The 21,698-nt window shown below is 37.2% G+C and overlaps 1 protein-coding gene across 1 annotated transcript in view; it reads right to left on the bottom strand.

Moving 5' to 3' along the window:
- OTOGL (otogelin like) overlaps positions 1-21,698 on the bottom strand; it is a 93,979-nt gene that overhangs the window by 21,179 nt on the left and 51,102 nt on the right. Inside the window, exons 28-42 of the mRNA XM_086610725.1 lie at positions 20,888-21,007; positions 18,581-18,697; positions 15,593-15,749; positions 15,017-15,043; positions 11,043-11,210; positions 10,173-10,451; positions 9,344-9,461; positions 8,013-8,092; positions 6,874-7,143; positions 4,289-5,202; positions 3,460-3,637; positions 2,484-2,626; positions 1,271-1,294; positions 1,048-1,140; positions 221-410 (exon numbers count right to left, since the gene is read on the bottom strand). Of these exons, the coding sequence (XP_086466851.1) occupies positions 221-410; positions 1,048-1,140; positions 1,271-1,294; positions 2,484-2,626; positions 3,460-3,637; positions 4,289-5,202; positions 6,874-7,143; positions 8,013-8,092; positions 9,344-9,461; positions 10,173-10,451; positions 11,043-11,210; positions 15,017-15,043; positions 15,593-15,749; positions 18,581-18,697; positions 20,888-21,007 (2,878 nt within the window). The remainder of the gene's footprint in view (positions 1-220; positions 411-1,047; positions 1,141-1,270; positions 1,295-2,483; positions 2,627-3,459; positions 3,638-4,288; positions 5,203-6,873; positions 7,144-8,012; positions 8,093-9,343; positions 9,462-10,172; positions 10,452-11,042; positions 11,211-15,016; positions 15,044-15,592; positions 15,750-18,580; positions 18,698-20,887; positions 21,008-21,698) is intronic.

Below are 21,698 nucleotides of genomic sequence, written 5' to 3'. Positions count from 1 at the left end.
GAAAACTACTTTCTTAGCAAGCAGTGCTTTGAAATAGAGTTACTGATTTCTTATTATAAATAATGGAATTTCACAAGCCCACCTCAAACAGAATTGTCAGTGTTTTTAATGGGGGTCACCAAGAGAGCTCTAGGGACAGCAGGTCACATACACAAAAGGGAGATGTAAATTTTAAATGGGAAATTATTAAATAAGGAAAAAATTGCCACCATAGCCTCACCACAAAGTCCTTCTGTCTTCATCGATGTGTTAGAGTGTAATCCATACTGTATATCTATGATGCCTGTAACATGAGCCCATTTAATGCTAATACCAGCTGGGGTCTTCACAACATACATTGCACCAGTATCCTGAATATTCAGTCCTTCTTTTGAAAATGGTAATGATTGAAATACAGAATCCACTACTACCTAAAAAAAAGCAAATACATTCTAGAGATAAAAATAGATTGCAAAGATGTATATTATATGTCTTTACAGCCTCTGCCACACACAATAACAGTCACAGCACTTAAATCACAGACCTGCCTGTCAGTGTGATTTCCTGTAACTGCAAATGAAGCAGACACGAGAAAAAAAAATGATATGGAAATATTTTTTAATTAACAAAGCAATGAATATCATTTATCACATATAATATGTTTTAAAAAAAACACCAAACTCATCCTAATTATTCTATCTATTCTGACCTGCTGTTGACTAGCAGGAAAGGCAGCTTAAGTATTTATCATGGCTTGGAACATTTCTGTTCGGTTCTAGGTTATCTGGAATTTTGTCTCAAGTATAAATGCCTTTTGTGGCTTCTTTAAAATCTCAAAAGAACTTTGAAGTGTCATTTTGGATAAATGGCATGTAAGTGAAGCATGGTATCACAAATGTATATTTTTTTGCTTCTAGCATACCATGAATTGCTGGGTACCAGAACTACAAAAGTAACTACAAAAGTAGTACATTCATTATAAGTCTGATCTATTGCATTTTACAACTGAATAGCTCTCCAGCTATCTTTTAAGTGTACACATACTATGTACTGGTGATATATACTTACTTTTCTTGCTAAACGATTGATAAGTAATTCACATGTGCGTGTTGTTACATTTAATTTCTTAAAACAGAGCCCTGAAGTGCTTGCAGGGGGCACCTTGAAAGAGAAGTGACAAACAAATTTAGTTACTATTGTTTTTCTAATCCTGTACCAGTGCTACCGGGAATTTTTTCAATATGTGTAATATTAACATATTTTATAATTAGTAAAAGCAAAAAGTACTCACTAGTTTTCTTATTGAATTTGCGCTCTGGAAAACATTGAAAAATAGATCAGAAGTGCAATGATAATCAGCAGCATTCTTATTTGGCAAAAATAAGTTGACTGTTTCCTTTGTGTTTGAAGTTATTCTACAAGATTAGCTTCATAATTAAACTAATTTAATATATTCCTTATGAATAATTAAAAATACACATTTCCCAGCTAATGTAATGCACCTTTCGATGAACTATTTTTAGAAACTTGATCTACTTGTTAAACATTTAAATCAAAGGGGTTTATGTAGAAAATAATACAGAAAAGATAACACAATGACCTGAACAAATTGAGTTAAAAATACGTAGGAATACAATGGTCATGCCAATGAAATCCCCTGCCCTAACTTTGGTAAAACTGCGATTTTACCAAGGCGTCTTTCTGCCCGAGATTCCAGCTCACCTATACCATACCTCAACTGGCTTTTAACTAAACTTTAACATTGAGAGTGACTCAAGACCAGTATCACAAGATTCAGCATATGCTGCAAAGCCCTTTCAAAAAACATTTCTTAAAGAACTACATCTACAGACTTATAAAGCTCATCTTCCTATGAGAGCTGCGTTCACACCTTTAGACTACAACCAAGAAACATTGAAGACAGCAATTTAAAAGCAAAACTCCAGAACAGTATAAGGCTCAGGACTTAAATTCAAGTGTACAGTTGCCCAGTGAGAGTAGATAAGAGACCAAATAGGGATGGGAAGGAAAGAAATTTAATGAAGTTCCTCATCAGGAACTTGTGTATCCGCAAACCAAAGATGGAAATACAATTCAGTTTAAGTGTTGCATAAATTAAGACTGTGGAGAATGCAAAGAAAATGTATGTACAGACTCCAAGGATGAGACTTAAACTGGCAGTCTAAAAATAAATTGGCTGGATCCACTTTGTAGACAATGCATAAAATTCGAAAACTACAAAGGACAACTCATCACACTTATCCCAAACTCATTAACACCTTCCTAAAATAACTACAAAATATTTTTGTGACTATTCAAAATAGTTTAGTATTTTGACCATATTGTAAAGCATAAATTCAGGGCCTCAAGAAGATTTGTGGGTGGAGACCCTGAAGTTATTCAGAAGTTATGTCACCTCTGATAATTTAAGAGGAACCTATATTTGAACCTACGCATAAATTCAAGAAACTATTACAATTCTTGTGGAAATGCAAGAAACTTACCTGATTAGCAGGACATTTTTCAATATGAGCAACAATCATTTCTCCTGGTAACTTGACTAAAATGTAGGAAGCCATATTACAGAGGGCTATGTTGTTTCCATCAAATGTAATAACACTCAGTTCAGACAGTACAGAACATTGACCTAAAAAAGAACTACCGTTTAATGAGGTTACCACAAAACTGAATACAAGGCATTTATAAAAAGTTTCAGATTTAGCGATATTTGCTTTCAAATGACAAATGTTCATATATATATTGATGACCTTGTTCTGCAGACAGCATACTGAGCCATAAGCAGAAGCAAGTATCTTACGTTACTCGGTGAAAATACCTTAATCTACTGCTATGTGTCCAGGGTAGGGAACAAAGTTTAAATTGGTGAAAATTTTCACTTAAGTCAATGTTTTATGGGCAAGGTCAATGAATCTGTACATTGTCAGATAAAATACTTCCATTAAAATATACATATTTTTGAGATACTGGTAACAAGAGACTGATCCGTCCTATCTTGAGACAAATATTTAAAAGTCCGATATTGGTTTCAGTAGTGCTGCAAGGTTTTTAATATGACTTCTCTTTGGCCATTTTGTTCCCTTGGCAGACAGTCATCTGCCAGTTTCTGCAGTTTCTAAATAGGAGTAAAAACTACAGTTAGAGTTAACTGAAATGTGGAGGTTCTGTCTTTCAGAAAATGCCAGTATTTTTTTTTTCTTCACAAAATGTTGAAACCTCAACATTTCTACTGATAGAAATTCTGAAAAATCTCAGCTGGAAAATGTTGATGTTCATGTTGCAGATTTCATTTCAATGTTTTCATTCAAAACAAAATGTTTTGACTTGAATGTTAATTCGAAGATAACAAAACATTCACTATACTTCATTCTTACACTCCCACTATAATAAACCCTTCATTTATTATTTGTAATTTACAGATCAAGAGTTTATGTTGTATTTAGAAATAAAACAGTGACTTACAGGGACATTCCCATTCTGGGCAACAACTATCAGTGTTAACTTGAACTGGCATTCCTCGAAAACCACAGTCTGGCTTCTGCATATCCTTAGGGCAGTTCCTTGAAAGGTTGTATAACATCCAACTCATATTAACACATACATACTGGCTACATTTGTCGATAGGTTCAAGGTATCTTGGCTGTCAGATAAGGAAAAAACAACCAGAATCAGCTTTACATTCATTGCCCTTATGAAGTCCGGGTGATCACTTGTTCCTCACCCTGATCTGAGATAGAATCAGCGTATCTACGTGACCCTTCATCAGTTACTTTGGAATGAATTCCTTTTGTGTGGTTGTCACAGGTGACAATGATGCACCTCCATTCACTCAGACCCTTTTTCATCTGCCTTTGGTGGGATACTATATGTAAAGCATTATGCATGGAGGCTGCCTGTTATATTCAGTAATGATCTGAAGCATTTTAAGAAATAGTTGTGCATTCCCATCATTTTAAATTCTATGACAAAGAAACAAATGGAATATAGAAAGACAGGGTGAGATCATGAAGAAACCCAAAAATTCCATATATATTTCACTACCTAGAATCAGCACATAGCTTTAAAAGCCATTTTTTTTCCAGAGGAATATATCCAAGTTGCAGAATATACCAGGGCAGTATAAGAGTAGTGATACAACAATCCTCTAAGAATTATTGAGTATTTTAAAACATGCAAATAAAAAAAAAATAGGAGATATTTAAAATCTCTGGTGTTACACACATAGCATAACAGAATGGACTGAAAAGCAATATATATTTTAACACATAAAGGCAAGTAAAACTGATCATACCACACATTCAGAAGGTGTAGATATCAGTGTATGCATCATTGTACCAAAGGAAGCCTTGTCAGCTATAGTTGTGGTTGTTTCTGTGCTTGCCAGTGAAGTTTGTGTTTCTACAGGCTCAGAAGAGGAAGGCAGAGCCGTTACACCACTAGAATGAGATAAATCTATTATAGTTCTGGTCTGCAGCTCTGCGGGCTCTGATAAACTGAAATAAGGTTTAATGGTTTCCTGTGTTGGGATTTTGGACCAATCTGATGTTGTTACATCCGGGACTCCAGAAAGAGAGAGATTTGTTACTGAGGTTTTATTTCTTGAAAAAGGCGAACTCTGAACTGCAGATACTGTCGAATAAGGCAGGGAAGACTTCTCAGTTGTGGTTGACTTCGTCTTGGTAACATTTCTTTGCTCATGTGAAGTCTGACCACTTTCTAAAATATCCACAGTTCTTTCAAATGAGGTTGCATATTTAACTTCTGAAGCTGTAAACGAAGTGCTCTTCATCTGTGATAACAGATTTGTAGTACCAGTAGTTTTCATAACCATCATTTTGGGAGTTTCGTTAGTTCTCTGTGGAGCTTGAGTCACTGCAGATGTAAATAAAGATTTGTGTGACACATGCATGGGTGTTTCTATGGTGGTAGGAACTGAGGCTGAAGCCATATAAAACTCCAAATCGGCAACAAAAGAATCAGTGGTTTTTGTAGTAATCCTAGAGGCTACTGTAGTGCCAGAAGCAGCTAATAAACTGGCTGAAGAGCTAAATGGTATTTTTTCAAAAATATAAGGTGCTTGTAAGGATGTAGCATTCACCGTTGTGTTCATGATCATTGGTGTAGTGGATTGAGTGACGATTCCAGCAGATAGGGCTGATACTGTTCCATTTTCTTCTGAAGAACTTACCGAGGAACTCTGTTTTCCTAGAGAAACAGCAGAGATATGAGTGGTCTTAGGACGAGGTGAAGACATAGAGACCCTAGTGGATTGGCTTTCTAAAGTGGCTTCAGGAGTTGTAAGCATTAGTAAAGAGGGCATTACAATGGATGCTTTTAGTGCTGCTGAACGACTGGCAGAAGGTCTTATGTCTAAAGTGAATGTAGAAAAATCTACAGAAGAAGTTGCAAACTCTATAACTGGACTTTTTGAGGTTCCTTCTGTATCTAGAGATGAAACTGATATTTGGGTAGCCGTTATATTTCGTGTTAATGATGATGTCCTATTGATTATGGGAATCAATGAAGAACTTGTAGTATGAGATGTCACAAGAGATGGTACTGATGTTGATAACAAGATTGTAAATAAAGATGATGACCTTGTAAGAGAAGGATCTTTCGGAACGAAAGTGCCTGAACTTTGTGCCACAGGATCAGTTTTCAGTTCTGTATGTGAACTGCTTAGGTGCTCTGTAATTTCTGAAGTGGTTGTTAATGTAGCATTTAGAGGTAATACCAGTGTCTTAAGAGGAAAGACTGTAGACATAATGGTTTTCATTGGCTTTTTAGAAATGGATGACACTGCAAAGGAATCAGCAGGCATTATGTATTTGTTTTCTCTTGAGGCTTTACTTGCTAGAGGCATAGCAGAGATTGTTGGATTCACTAGAAGAGTGGAAGCAGCGGAAGGTACTTTTTGACTTTTGGGGTCAACAGTGACATCTGCCATAGCTTTTGGCTTCAGGGAGGTAATTGGAGAATGCACTGGTATAGATACTCTGTGTGTTACAGAAGGACTCGAAGAAGTGTTTACAGGGATTTGAGAAGCAACTTGAGGTAAAGATACAGTCATTATGGGCAGAGCAGCAGAAATACTGCCTGTTATTAATGGCAATGTCTGCTTGGGAGCAGTCACTGAAATTTCCACTGAAGATAAAAATGGCTTTGGAGAAAAACTAGAGAAAGAACTTGAATTTAATGATATCAGAGAAGTTTTAGACAAGGGTTTTGTGATTAATTGAGGAAACCTTGTCTGAAAGCTAGCAAATCTAGTAGTCACAGGAATTTGAGGAGCAGTTGAAGTCAGTGGAGAAAGTGGTGTTGGGTGAACTGCAGTTTGACCAATGCCAGAGCTAGTTGTGACGGATAAAGTAGATATAGGAGAAGATGTGCTTAGTGTCAACCGTGAACCTAGAAGAAGTGCAGGTCTTGTGAAAGTTGCTCTGCCAGCTAGCAAAGCAGATGACACTTCAGAGGATGCTGCTGCTCCCTTAGAATGACTTACTAAAGGACGCCTACTCTTCCCAATCCCTGCAGGCAGCTCAGAAGTGACAAAAGATGGCTTGGAAGCTAAAGCTGTTATTGCAGAGGTAGGGGGAACAGTTCCTAGCTGAGTGGTTGATGTATCAAGTGGAAATGGAGCTACTAACAGGGAAGTGGGTGTTAATAACACAGAATGTGTTGGAATAGAACTTGCACTGAGCAGGGTTGTTGGAGTTGCTATTGTAATGGGTAAAGTTACAGATGCAGTAGAACTGACAGTACGTGATGTGACTGCTGAGGCTTGAAGAGCAGTTGGAAAATCTACTGAAGAGATGAGTTTGGAAAGGACAGTAGGGCTCGCTGTGCTGTGAAGTACATCAGAAGGCTCCACTGTACTTGGTAATGAAAATGTTGAATAGGTGGCTGCATTAGATGCTTCCAATGAATAAAAGTCTGTAATGGACTGTGCCGACATATTCATTCCCCTTAAAGTTGTGTTTGTGTTCACGGTTATTTTGTCTGTCACACTGGTATGAGTTGACTCAGTCCCTGAAGTAATAAATAAAGGAGGTGTCTGAGGAAATCTCTCCATGGTAGCATCCATGTGAAAGATTAACAATGAAGATTTGTTTCCAATTGCTGATTCTGTAGATGTCACAGGTATGCCTAAAAGGAAAAAATGCATGTTACACTGTCTTGTATGGATTATTGATAAAGTAAAATAACAAGACCCATTTAAATATTAGCAAATCAGAGCATCATTTTGCTGAGAAGATAACTTGCCAGTGGTTCTAGGTCACCTGATGACTTTGAGGAACTCAATTAATTCAAGATGTTTTCTAATTTTCTTTGCAAGTTATCTAGCTCAGTTTTTATTACTAGTGAAAACCTTGATTTTGCAGAGCAGTTTTGAAGCAACAACGGAATTCCATGGAAATTTCAATAAATTCAAAATAGTAAAATATTTGGAATATATATATATATTATAACTTTGTACTAACAAATCTCAAGCATAATCTATTTAATTCAAAATTTTAAAAATTAAATAAGAGACAATATTAAAATGTAATTATTATGTTAAAAGAATACTGTACCCTCAAAATAAGCAAATAATATAGTATCTCCACACACCAGAAGTTATGAAATAGATTGTTAGTGGGGACTCATCAACTGAAAAGTCTGAACATTTCTCCACAGCAGTATTTCTTCCATTTGGAGTCTTTCTCTTATATACATATGATATACTAGCAGTGTATAGTCAAATATAGTTGTGATGAGTATAACACCATCACAAAAGGTTAAATTTAACACACTATTAGAGAAATGAAAGTATTCAACTTTAGATGTGAATGTAGGAGATGTATTTTGGATGACTGGGAATGGAGTCTACATCCCAGAGAGACATTCTTCAACAGAAAGATGTTCTGGTAAAGCGTTTAATAAAAGAAGGACGACGATGTACATTTGATTAAAACCTTTCCTGGGATATCTAGAGTGATTTGTAAGATTAGACCAATGTAATAAAGAATACTTACAGTCTTCTGGATAAACACATTTAAGCGTGACATCATCAAGGATCATATTTTTGGGACAGTATGGCAAGCATCCTTCAACCCTTTAAAATATTATATAGTTAATTCTAAAGCCATAGTGGAAACATAAATTAATTTTAAATTATTTTACTTTGGCAAAATGAAACATTTGAATGTCTTCCTTATCAAAGTTCTGAGAACTTTCCAGTGTAATGGTGAACACTGCATTCTGAGGCATTTTAAGGTCAAAAAGACATTGAAGAGCACAATTCTAAGTTGTTAATAATCAAATCTTTGCATAGGCTGACAAACATGATAGCTTTAGACCATTCTGCTTCCACAACCAAGTAGAACTTCAGATCTCTAAGTAGAAAGGTTTTCCATAGGACAAAGAACTTCTCTACAAGATTGCTGTTTTATCCAGATATGTTCATTTGAGACATTAAAATATTTAGACTGACTCCATAGAAAGCCTCATTCTTGTGCACTTTCAGCACAGGAGAGTGCACACAAGTCTGTATATTGCCTTACTTCTCCATTTTTGGGTTATTTTTAATAAGAAAATCATGGCATTATCAACCAGTGTGCCTATATGGAAAAAGCTAAGAATACCAACAGAGAAAATTAGTAATATTAGTAATAATCCTAATCATAAACTGCATATGCCTAGGGAGGTAGTCTGAAATTTAAAATCTAATTTCTTTTCCACGAGATTTTGTGCCTTGAGTTTTCAGGCATTTTTTCTTTTAGTTTGTTGTGGTTCTATAGATGCCAGGGGAGATCCGATGAGACAGGAAATCTTGTTACTAAGTAACAAGATAACATCAGCCATGTGAAGTCTCCCACTTCGTGTCAATAAGCATCTCTTAGTATAAAGTTCCCTCCTCTTACAGGAGAGGGCGTAGTCCACCCTTGCTACTCCTGCAGTTTTTGGTCTGGCCCACATAAAAACAAGAAACACACAGTTATTTACAGCATCATGGGATGCTGGTTTAAGACGTGAATATAAACCCATAGAAGGGAACAGCCTTCATTTAATGTAATAGATTTCTACTTAACCACTACCAGAAGCTAATCCCCTGGGCTAAATACAAACCCTCTTATAATTGTGTTGAAAGATCGCATATAAACAGGAAATATATTCTGTGGGAAATGAGAGGCTTGTTACAAATGTTTTCATGTGATGTGTGAGAGTTGCTCACAAGAGTAATACTGACATCTGGATGAGAAGAAATGAATGGATATTTTCAGGAAGATAATTATTTTCAGAAAGCATATGGTATGCATATAACAAAAAACCAATACAGTAGTGATACGAGCTTGATTTTACTTACGGAGGAAGGAATTTACATGCTATTCCTTTAGGATCACTACATGTTTTAATACATGGATTAGCACAAGATTCATATCGCCATTCACACATCCTTCTATAAGGCACAGATGCACTGAGTTCTGAGAAAGAAGGAAAAGGTATTATTTATTGATTGTGTAGTCAATAAACTATAAATTTATAGTCTTTTCTATAATGTACATTGGGATTTTCAGAAAAAAAATTAAAAATTAAAACCAAGTAAAGAAATTCTGGAGAACTCTCAAATAGGTGAGATTTTGTTAATTTTCAGTTTCATAGAATCATAGAATCATAGAATGGTTTGGGTTGGAAGGGACCTCAAAGATCATCTAGGTCCAAGATTCAAGAACACAGCCAAGTTTCACGAATTTTAAATTCAACCATGCTAAAAGACCCCGAAGCTTCAAAGATAAAAACAGCTACTCACTTTTACACTATATTCTGTTAAAAACCCTTGAAAAATCAGTTTAACATAGTGAAGGTACTGTTGGTAGCAGAAGCAATACAGTTATCTCATTGATTTAAAAGATGTCTATAACTCACTAACAAGACTAACATAACACCTTTTTCTGACATGCCACACCCATTTTGAAAGAGTAAAACAATGAAAATATAATTCAAAGATAAAGAGATCATCACATCTGCAAAAATTAGAAAATAATAGCATTCGGAGACGGAATGGAAGACAAAGTCAGATTAGTAATTAAAAGTAGGATAAAAATATTTGTTACTATTGCTGATGAAAGACAAGCACTCTGAAAGCAAAAAGAAAAAAAAAAAAAACTTATCCCTGGCCATAATGCAAAATTTACCTTCAATACTAAAGCTACTCAAATGTTTGAATTCTTCTGAATTGTCGTACTTTGCCACTTTGACACTAGATGAGGTGAGAATGATGAAAAAGCCCTTTCTACTGTGCAGTTCGAAGGCACTGAGCCCTGGACTCCAGAGGCCCTGGTGGTGGAAAAAGGTGGCTCGTCTTTGAAAGGAGGCACTTGCCTGCCACTGTTCCAGTCCAATGGTTTCATTGTCGTGTACATACAGAAAGTAGTTTGGTCTTTCAGCAGACTCCAGGGAAACAAGAGAGAGAGCTTCCACAATAGAAAAAAGAAAAAAAAACACAATAAGTACAGTTTTCACAGAAAACAGCCTAAAAGTGAGATTACAATCTATACATTGGCTGTTAAGTGCCTCCTTTTAAACAGCTGCTTTTCACAAAAAATATTTCAATTTTGTGTAACACAAAAAAAAAAGTTCGAAATGCAAGGTCTAAAGGAGGCTTCAAATGATCACATAATTCAAAGCCACCAGAGAGCTAATCAGTTAGATCAAAACTACATTCAGCATACTGCTACCAGTCTTTGAAATTATTCATAAGCAGTCTCAAATTGGGACTTGGTCAAATTGGGACAGTTTTTTCTCAAATTCGGATAAATGCCTGACAGTTCAGTTGTACCAGAATGTCACTAGTCAATAACATCATGCAAATACTGTATGAATATACTTGACTTTACTTTGAGGTCAAGGGTTTTTTTTACATTCAGTCATTTCCAGCAATACAGTAAGAAAATCTGTGGCCAAATAAAAGACTCAACCCTCCATTTGCTCTACCCATGCCAGAAATAATTCATATAGTTTGAAAAATGTGTATTGCCGATAGCAAAGTCGTTGAGAATACTTACATAAATCTTTATCTTTGAAAAGACCTGGAGTTATCATGAAACTGAAAAATACATTTCCATGCGCTCCAATTCTAGGCAGGGGAAATATCCTTCTACTGGATATGTTAGCTCCTATAATTGTGTCGTTCTCTCCATAACTGGCCAAAAGATAGGGTCCTTCACCAAGACCTAAGGGAAGAAAAATCAAATAGAAAACTAAAAATACTCTATGCAGAAGATACAAAACATAAGTCTTAGTTAACAGAACATATTGCCTTAAATATTTCACCATACCTGGAACTGAATACATTTGGAACTACAGCTCAATGCTTCAAGGTATTAGGCTGGAATAGGTCTGTACCTATTTGTTCAATGTACTCCCTTATTCTTCGCTTGCTGCCCAGAATACAACAGATGTGAACAAAAAAGTGTGGGTAGCTATCCTTACAGAATGACCTGTACAAAAAAGTAATCTGGGCTTCTTTTTTATGGTATTTGGTCTTCTACATGTCCTTATTTCTATACCTTGAAAGATAACAGAGCCCTAGGATCTACAAGGCAATTCCCCCCAAAAATCCGAATTTCAAGTTATGAGGCTGTAATTCAGCTTCAGGCAGCAATATTGCTTAAACAGTTGTCTGCTTCACCCTCTCTCACAAACCTTTGCTTCTGCCCCCCTACAGCCTCATTTATTATGCCAAAGTGCTTCAGCAGTGAAGTGATCCAGCTGAAAAATAATCAGCTAATTTTTCCACTGTGGTTCACCACACTGTCGTTCAACAATTCATGCCAATATAACAGTAACAACAGCTTCAACTGGTACCACTGCCAAAAAGATGCTGGCCTAACCATGCGCTGCAGCAAACCCCTGGAGCTATTTTTGCTGGGCTGGAAAGGCTCACAGAGATACGTCCAGATACAACAGCATTCATCTTTGTCACTATATCCCACTGAAAGAACCAAGAGCAGCATACTTCTAAAACCTTACCTTGTGAGTAATAAACAAATTGTGTAAGTTTTGTGAAAGCTTTTAATCCTTACAGAAAAAAGACTGAACCCTTTCCCAGCCTAAGACAGCTCCTTTCAAATATGACTCTTCCAAGAAGGAAGGAATCCTCATAATAATGAGATTTGGCTCAGCTAGAAGTTAAACACCAATTTCTGAAGAAAATCACATGAAAATAACTACTGTTTTTATATGGAAACTATGTTGAGCACACATAAAGTCCACACGCTTGCCACAAAATGACTGCTTTTTAAGAAGTGGCAAGGCAATTTATCTTAAAAAGACTGTTTATTCTAAATAATTGACTGTTTAGCCCTACATATTAACAGACATTTTGCCTATGACTTGAGCAAAAGCAGGAGTGAGCTGTAATTGATAAAGTTTCCATAAAGATTCAACAGTTTGACATCACACAGAATAAAAAAGAATCAGAGGAGGAGCCATCTTAGTCCCAAAGAGTGTTTTGCGGGCACTTGGTCGTGGAAACATGCATAATGCCATCCTTGACTTTAACCCTGGTAGGCAGCTAAGCACTATACAGCCACTCACTTACTCCACCCCCGAGAGAATCAGAGGGGAAGATCTGAAAAAACTTGTGGGTTGAGGTAGAGACAGTTTAATAAGTTTATTAAAAAAGAAAAAAAAAAGAAAAAAGAAAAGAAAAAGAAAAAGAGAAAAAGGAAAGCAAAACCAAGAAAAATTATGCAAAAAACCTGACTGCACACCACCAGCTGACCGATGCCTCACTGGACCCCGAGTAATGCCAGCCCCAGCAAAACTCCCCCTGGTTTTTATTGCTGAGAACGACACCATATGTTCTGCAATATCCCTTTGGTCAGTTGGGGTCCCAGATGTCCCAGATGTGTCCTCTCCCAATATCTTGTGCATTCCCAGCCTATGCATTGGTGAGGCAGCATGAGAACCGGGACAGGCCTTGATGCTGTGTAAGCAGTAGCTAAAACAGGGGTGTGTTATCAACAAATCCAAAAATATATCACCATACTAACAACGATGAAGAAAATTAACTTTATCTGAGCCAAAACCAGTACACCTTAGTACTTTTTAAATGAGACAAAATTCCCTATTGAAAGGAGATTATGGAAAGTCAGTGATACCCAGCAAGATCTACATGCTGCTACTGTACTGAGCCAGACTCCTTGGAGGAGAAAAAAATAATCTACCCTATGATGCTCATTATAGGATGCAAGTTGCTAAAAAAGATGCATCAAAAGTCACATTCATATCACTGCATTTAGTCAAGTTTCCCTTCCTTTTCAATATCTTGCTCCCCACAAAGCACATGCACAGTCTCCAAATATAAGAGGAATTAAGTCTGTGGAAGAATATCGCTGTCATTGTAAAGAGCTTTTCTTTATGGTACAATACTTGTGAGATTTCCACATAAAATGCTGTAACCTATCAATTACAAAATGTAATAGGTCCCAGTTCTGAAATTTACAGTACAAGCACAAGCTAGCATCCTTCTAGAGCTTCTCCCTGATTGCCAAGATATGCTGCATGGCGTATTAATCCACCCCCACACTGAATATGATGAGATTATTAATTGAGACATTAGGGAATTCTAAGATCATTCAGCACAGCTGGGCTACTGACCTTCACCCATTAAAAATAAAAGAAATGTTAAAACTACATACACCGAGTCAAAGAAAAAGCCCATCAATTAATTCAATTTAGTTTTTAATTGAACTGGAGCAATCTCTTCTATATGTCAATGAAAGAAGAAAAAATAAAACAAAGCAAGCCACTTCAGAATGAAAACTTAAAAGATAATTGCATAGTGTGACAAATGTTCATAAAATTTATGAGGGTTTTTTATTTTTTTCCAAAAATTGTACCAAATTAATTATTCTGATTAACCTTTACTCAGTATCATCAGAGATGCATTATATCTACACCATTCATTTCTGGAGAAAAGTGCTTGAGTTTCCTTGCACCAAAGGCAATTAGTTCAGTGAGGTGACAATTGAAATGGTAATAGCCATGTATAACCTTGTAAGATGCACACTAATGTGTCAGTATTTGAATTCCTTACTAATGTAGGATTGTCTGGGGTTTTTTATATAGGAAAAATCTCAAAATAATACATGAGAGATTGCACAGAAAAACAGTATTTTAGATATCCCTAGTAGAACAGGAGGGAAGAAAAAGTCAGTGTAATGACATGCTGATATTAAATAGGCAAGGAATATGTCGCAAACTGACATACAGTACTTCAGGCTCATACAAGTCACCTCTCCTTTCTAGTGGATTTGAAGGTCCAGAGAGCTCGAGGGATTGTGACTATGCAATCCTACCCTCGGAAACAGGAAGAACGGAAAAGAGATAACCGCCAACACTGCTGCAGCTGACAGGGATTCTTCTCAACACAAGCTATGAAAGGTTTTATTTGCAGTGTGCACTCTATCATGTTTCATCTGTGATGCCAGATGTGTCCTTTTGCCTACAACTATGATGTTTGTTTCCATGCCACTGCTCTCCCTGGATGTAGAGCAGAAAGGCCCATGGGGACTTGCTTTGCTGACTTGCTGAGCTCATTAAACTCACATATCCAAGTCAAGAGTACCGGAAAAAAAAAAAAAAAAAAAAAAAAAAAAGAATCATTCTAGCCTGTGAAAGAGAGAAAATATGACACTATATTTTCTTCCAGGGTTAGTCTGAGTGAACTGATAAAAGAAAAGTGTCTCTTGGGTATTACTTTTTAAAAGATAAACAAAATAGCATCATACAGAAAGAAAGATGATAGAATAGCATGTCAAAGACACCTTCCATGTTCTAGAGTGGTCTATGTGGGGAATTAACTGCAACTAAATGCTTTATAAAAATGGATTCCATTTTGGAACCAGAGAGTATAGACTTGTTTCTAGCACATAGCCAGCTGCTATGCTAGAAAACATGAAGAGTAAGTGTATTTAGCGAGGTGTATCAATATAAGAATGAATCAAAAACTGTACTATCAAATACTACGTACCTTGGTTATAATATTCACAGTCATAAGCTAAAAGAAAAAGAAACAAGCACATTATTTTTACAAAGTAACAACAGAATCTTTGCATATCTGCATCCGAAAAATGTAAAATTCACTTTCATCAGAGGAAGTTTCATTTCCCATAATGTATTTGAGTCAGTGACTTTTTCCCTTACGCTTTTATTCAGTGACGTACAGCTGTATTTAAATAGATGTGCCACAACAGCAAACCCAAAGCACAAATTATTCCATAGCCAATAACCCTTCTTGCTTTCAATGAAAAGTAGAATGGACTGAATTGCTTTGCAGCCCCACGCAGAACACTGAGTGTACTCCAGATCTGGTATACTGATGCCTTTCCAACTGTCTCCATGCTGGCATACCCTGCGCACAGCCAGTCCTCTACAGTAAGACATCAAATTTGGGTGCATAAAACCAACAGCTAACATATACAGAGCTTGAAAAATGTGAAGTACATTTATTATCCACCTGTTTCTGTCATATTTGTATTATTGGGCAGCAAGATGCCAAAGATGCCTCCAGGATGAGCCCCGGTGCAAGGCCAGTCTGGATACGTACCACAGAGCGAAGGAGATCGCCAGTGAATTGCTGCTCCTTGCTGGCAGCATTTGTGGGCATAAGCTGCAATACTGGTACACAAGCACTCACAGTCCCCACCAAGATTGCAGTTGCATGTATCTGTGTGACAATTTTTGACAAAAGAAGTCACATCAATCTGGGGGGGGGGGGGGGGGGGAAGAAAAAAAGAGAACTAGTGACTTAATTGCATGAGCTGCACAAATTCCTCTTGCACCATTTTCAGCAGGAGTGCTACCTCTGAACACACTGAAAGAATTTAACACAAAAATAAGGCATTTTCTAAGGTTTGGGTACATTCCTATACAAAAAGTACACTTTGAGTGATCAGTTTGTACCTATGTTACAAGTCAAGAGAAAATTTCATTCAGTGACTATTAACAAGTAGGTCTGTCCACACACTTGCTGTTCATCGATTTTGGAGAGTATATTGAAGCTGGCAGTTCTGTGTTTTTATAAGGCAAATACTGCCATCTATAGTCACCCTGTCAGTTTTGCACAAATAACAAAATCAGAGCTGCAGCGCTGATTATCAGGTAATTAAAGTAATAATATGTAGAGGGGATTTTGGTCAGAGAAAGAAAGCTTGAGCACGCTGGTGACATTTTGCAGAAAAATATTTCTGCACTTATCAAGATTTTAATATACTTTGTCCGCAAACCTTAATTAGATCAGCAATCCACTTCCCCACTATAAAATCCTATCACATTATTTCATGATTTTACACGATACAGTATTTCTTGGGTTTTAATAATCTTTTTTGAAATGTTGAGCAGCATTTCCAAAACAGTGTTTTCACTCAACACATGGAATGTTGAAAACAATGCTTTTCTTCGGTTTAGACTTGTTTTTAGACTCTGGTCTAGCTTAGTTGTAGACCTCTCAAATGGCACACGTCAGATTACAGAAATACCATCACGTAACAAAGCAGCACTTATCTAGCATGGAGACAGCTTCTCAGCTGGCAGTTACTAGAAGCTGGCAGGAATATGAAGACTGTTTTTCTGCCTTCAGTGGAGAGAGATGCCATTTTGCTTTCATACTTCTTCTTATTTTGAAAACAGGGGTACGACTGGGGTGGGGGCACGAGCATTAGCTCCATTGTAAATGGCTGTAATAGCTTCACAGGAATCCCCAAACTCCAAAGAGCTCAACCTGTTTCTCACATCTGCAGCACAGCAACTGTCCATGGGTCAGCAATATCCTGCTGTTGTGACAAACTGGGAGCCTGGGGTCAAAGCTCCTGCCGAGTTCAGGAGTTGTGAGGAAGACCTTTTTTTCCCCTGTCAAGGCTCCGCAACCCCTGCTGAGTACAATGCTGAGCTAGGCAACCGCAATCCATCAGTCACTGCCAGCCAGAGATGCAAGATTTCGTCTCCCTGAAAACGGGGTTTTCCAGTCTCGGCTGAACTCTGAGGCCGCCTGTCCCACAGGCAGGAGCTTGCCTCCCTGCATGGCAGAATCCTCCACCACCTGCACGGAAGGAGGGACTGCAAGAGCGCTGCCCCATGCACATCCCGAAACCCACATCTATGCTTCCTGTTCCTTCTGTGCCCCCAGTGTCAAGTCTCTGCTTGGGCTTTTTTCCTTGGCACCCGTTCCCCACCTGTCCAGCCAGCTGCAGATATCCTCGATGAGAGGTCACTTTACGTTACATTTTAAAGAGCTGGATTTTCACATGCTGATGAATAGGTTGTAAAAATACCTGAAAGATGTTTGCTTTACAAGCTGTCCCATACAGGCTGGATATGTACGTGTGAAAATACTTGACTACTAATTAAATGACATGCTTTGCACCTGAAATGCATTTTTTAGCATAATTATGCTAAATTTTTTGGCATAACATTTGCAAATTTTAGTCACAAGATGGATAAGGTATAGAAAATCAATGTTTAAGAGAAAACACCTTTCTTTATGAGTCATTATAATACAGCTCCTTAAAAACTCTCAAAAGTTTTATTTATTTATTTTTATTTAATACTTTCCACTTTGTAAATACACTCATCACTATGTTCTCAGGCACATGTTCAAAAAATTCTTTACATAGTTACCAAAATCAACATTAATAAATCTCTAGGGTTAAGCTACTGCAGCCTCCTCCTCAGGCAAATTCCTAACCATGTTGATATCAAACTTCAGTCCTGAAAGTCAGGGGGATCAGCTGGGACACTGAATGATCTCATTTAGTATTAATAGTCATAAAGAAAATAAGAGACTGAGATGAAATGTTGTAGTGGTTCTTGCTTGCACAGGTGTAAAGAAGCACTATCTATAAATAAATACCTTTGGAAGGCTAAAATCTGAAATAAGGAGAAATGTACAGATCATGTCTTGTGTGGATAAAGAGTAGACTAAAATGGAATAAAAGTTTCCCACACAAGCTATTGTTGTCCTCATCTTGTCTAGACTGAACTTAAGGACATTCTTATAACTCAAGTCCCAAGCTCAGTCAGGTATTGGGGAAACAAGGACACCAAACCTCAGTTTTGATAAAAACAAATTATAAGCTGTCAGGCAATTAAAAATACGGATAGCTCTGAAACTGAAGTCTTGCTCTCTCATGTTTCTTTCTATATTGAGCAGCAGCAGTTAACAACATAAAACCACTTGAGATAAGCTGTAGACACATTACACAAATGCTTATTTTAGAATCCTGCAATATATACAACAGACTTAAAATTTAGCTACCTATCTAAATAAAAGATATAAATAAAACCTAAAGAGAACAGAACCTTGATTTTCCAGCCTACTAACTCATGGCTCCCAGTTATCACTTGTGTTTAGGCTCCAGTCCTGAAAGGAACAAGGAGCTCTGCACAAACATAGCCCACCCACTTAGAGATACTTGCAGGGCTCTACTCTGTATCCTCCATGGCACCCAGACTGAGGGGAATGGCAAGAAGAAATTAATTACTGGAATTTTAATATTTTCCTGCATGAGAGCACATCTTGAATATTTAATAAACTTACCACATTGCGACAAGGTGCAAAAACATCACTGTATAAAATTGAGCATTCCTTTTTGGCATAAGGGAACTTGCTCTGATGTACTTCACATGGTCTTAGTGTTTCATTTGGGCTCTTGCACTTAAAAACAAGCAAAAACACCACAAACAATTCATACGATGGTATGTTTATGATGGACTCAGGTACACTATAGTATCATATAATTCAATATCTGCACACTCAGAAAACAAAAATAAAGTTTAAATGCTATTTTCTTCATCTTCCCCTTTCCCTGACTTGTTATAATTGAAAACATTTGCACAAAAAAGAACCTTTGTGTTTTGTTCTGAAGTACTAAAACGTTCCTGCTGTCTGCTCAGAGCATAAAGACAAAATGTTTTCTTTGTGACACATTATAATCATTACCAGAGCAACCGACTGTAACATCACAAACAAATACATGTTCCAAATCCGTCCTTGGTGGTTTTGCACTGACTTTAAATGGAGTCACACTACAGATGGCTTTAGCCCTCTAAGTTCAAATAAAGAAGCAGCGGTAGGAAGAGAGCAACTCCTAAAAAAAATAGTCAAAGGTCATCGTGATAACTCAAAAACGGCTGAGATACAACTCCCTCTCTTAAAGTCTCTCTTCAAGAAGAAAAACAAATTAACATAAAAATATAATAAAAAAAGCACTCAGCTCAGAAACACGAGTTAATTCGAAATCATGCTTTCTTGGTGTAGCAGTGAAGCCTAGGAGGGGGCAATGATAGTTCCGTAGGCAGCATTGGGGTGTCCTGGTGCAGCCTCAGCTGCAGTGCAGTCACCCACCTACGCCGTCTCCCTGTGCGGATGCTCGGACACCGCCATGGGGTCACGTGCTGCCACACCCAGGAGGGAGAAACCCTGGAAGCATCCCATGCTTCACAGTGCCAATGTAAGCATGATTGCCAGTAGCAGAGTTGAGTTCTAGGCCTCCAGCTATCAAATACTCCTTTACAGTATTTAGATTGTGCAGAGAAGATGAGCAGGATACATCTCTACGAAGGCCAAAGATCCTTTCTGAAATAATTCCTAACGCCTACTGCGGAGGCAGATGAAGTGTCAAGTTTGGCTGAGTGCAGGCTGCCCAAAAGGCCAGTATTGAACTCTGATCTTGAGATTGGTAGATTACATGAGATTGTACAAAAATGTATACATGTCCACAAAAAAGCAAGTGCAGGTTTGGGCTGCATAAGCAAAGCTCATAACATCCTAGAAGCTAATTTGCTATGCGAACACTACACACTTTTTTAAAGCAGCCACTGAACAGACAAATTGGAAAACAAAAAATTCATACGCTTCATACAAAGTATTTACACACTTCTTTATGTACCAACTTCTAGATCAGCGATATAACCACCAACGCTACACACTTGCCTTGCTCACTCACACAATTTAAACATTTTATGTAGAGTAGAAAAGATCCAAAGGGAAATATTGAGGGAGAGGAGCCTCAAAATAATTTCTCCAAAGCAGAATAGTTATCATATTTTTTCATGAGGTGAGAGATTTTGGTTCAATTTCCTGCTATGAGTCAGGGCGAGAACAGATTAAACACTAGTTCTCACAGACATCCTAAGGGAGTGCTTTACAAATACTGATTTTTCAAGAGGTTCACAAGGCTATGAAACCTTACGTCTTCTCAGCACAGATCAATAAAATACTTATTCTCCTGTGTTATAAAACACAGATGTGGTCATCCACTCTCTACAGTACCTCCCCTTCTCAGAAACCAAGTTTCCATACTGGGTTGTACCTGTTGCTGTTCTGAGCCCTTTCTGTCTCACTGCTTCTTTGTCAGTTTGTTCTCTGTTTGCAAACTACAACTAAAGAAAATCACCAATTTTTTTTTTCAGTGTTCAGAAAGAAACTTTTTCTACATCTTTTTTTCCAGCCTTCAGATTCTATTTATTTTCAATATCCTGATGCCTCCAACTCCAGAGAAATTACAATTGTTTTTAAAATTGGGCTGAATCCAAAATACCAGAAGCAATGTATCTAACTTGGTAGAAAATTGAAATCCAGACAGCTATGATAATTATCCTATATAGGGAAAAATATATTCTTCCCTAAAGAGATTGTTTCGTTTCATTTCAATTCGGTATATGTTCGCTATGACATAAGCCATTATAACACATTTCACATCTACAGACACAAAAATTAAACTGTCCTCTTATACACTGACCATGAGTTTAGAAAATCTCTGTATATCATCTGCTTATAATATGTTAATTTATAAATTAATATTATCTTTTTTTTTCCTAATGTTTTACTGGACATGGGTCTTACCTGTCCTAATACCCAACTGTCTCCAAACACCTGTGCATTTCTCACCTCCATGTTGTTTGATGTAGTTAGATCATTTGAAGTATATTTGTCAAAATTTCCACACAAACCTGACAGTTTACCCTAAAAGAGAAAAAGGATTCTTTTTTTTTTTCTTTTTACATACACTGACAGTCAATAATTGGTATAAATGACATACATGGAATAAAACATTCTCAAACTGAAAAGGGTGAATGTAACTGACTTATGCTTTGAAAATATCCGACACTCTGCTGTCCTTATAGCTCCATATTGCAAAGAACTTTTAATAGAAATTTGTTTTCCTTCTTTCTTCCTGTTTTCCAGAACTTGTTCTTACTATCTGCCCGTGAAAAGGGACTGGAATCTAGTAATATTTTTTTCTGAAAGCTTAGCAGTGCATCCAATCCAAAAGTCAAAAGTTCAGGTGAATTACCTCATGATTGTGAAGCCTGACTAGTTGCTGTCATTAAAACTTGCTGCCTCTGATTTTATCTCACAATATTGAGAACATTTGTAATAGCAGTTACAAAAGAGACAGCTGCAGCTTTCTTGTGTTGGGCCATGTGCTGCTGATGGAAAAAGTATATATACAGGCATACGCATATACATACATAGAGAAGAAGATACTTCTGCTCAACAGTAAAATGTAGAGATGGATTTTTAGGGTGCTACAGCTCACTCTAATGAACTCTTTTTCCTTAAGGTCTGCTGCAGACGTTATCTTACTGAACAGGAGCCTCTGGAAGAAACAGTCACTGGAAATAGAAAAAGCTTGAAGTATTTGTGCCCCTGC

The sequence above is a fragment of the Tauraco erythrolophus genome, chromosome 4 (genome assembly GCF_009769465.1).
Source record: "Tauraco erythrolophus isolate bTauEry1 chromosome 4, bTauEry1.pri, whole genome shotgun sequence".
Lineage (NCBI taxonomy): Eukaryota > Metazoa > Chordata > Aves > Musophagiformes > Musophagidae > Tauraco > Tauraco erythrolophus.
Note: the sequence above shows the minus strand (reverse complement) of the source record. Positions and strands in the feature narration are given on the sequence as shown.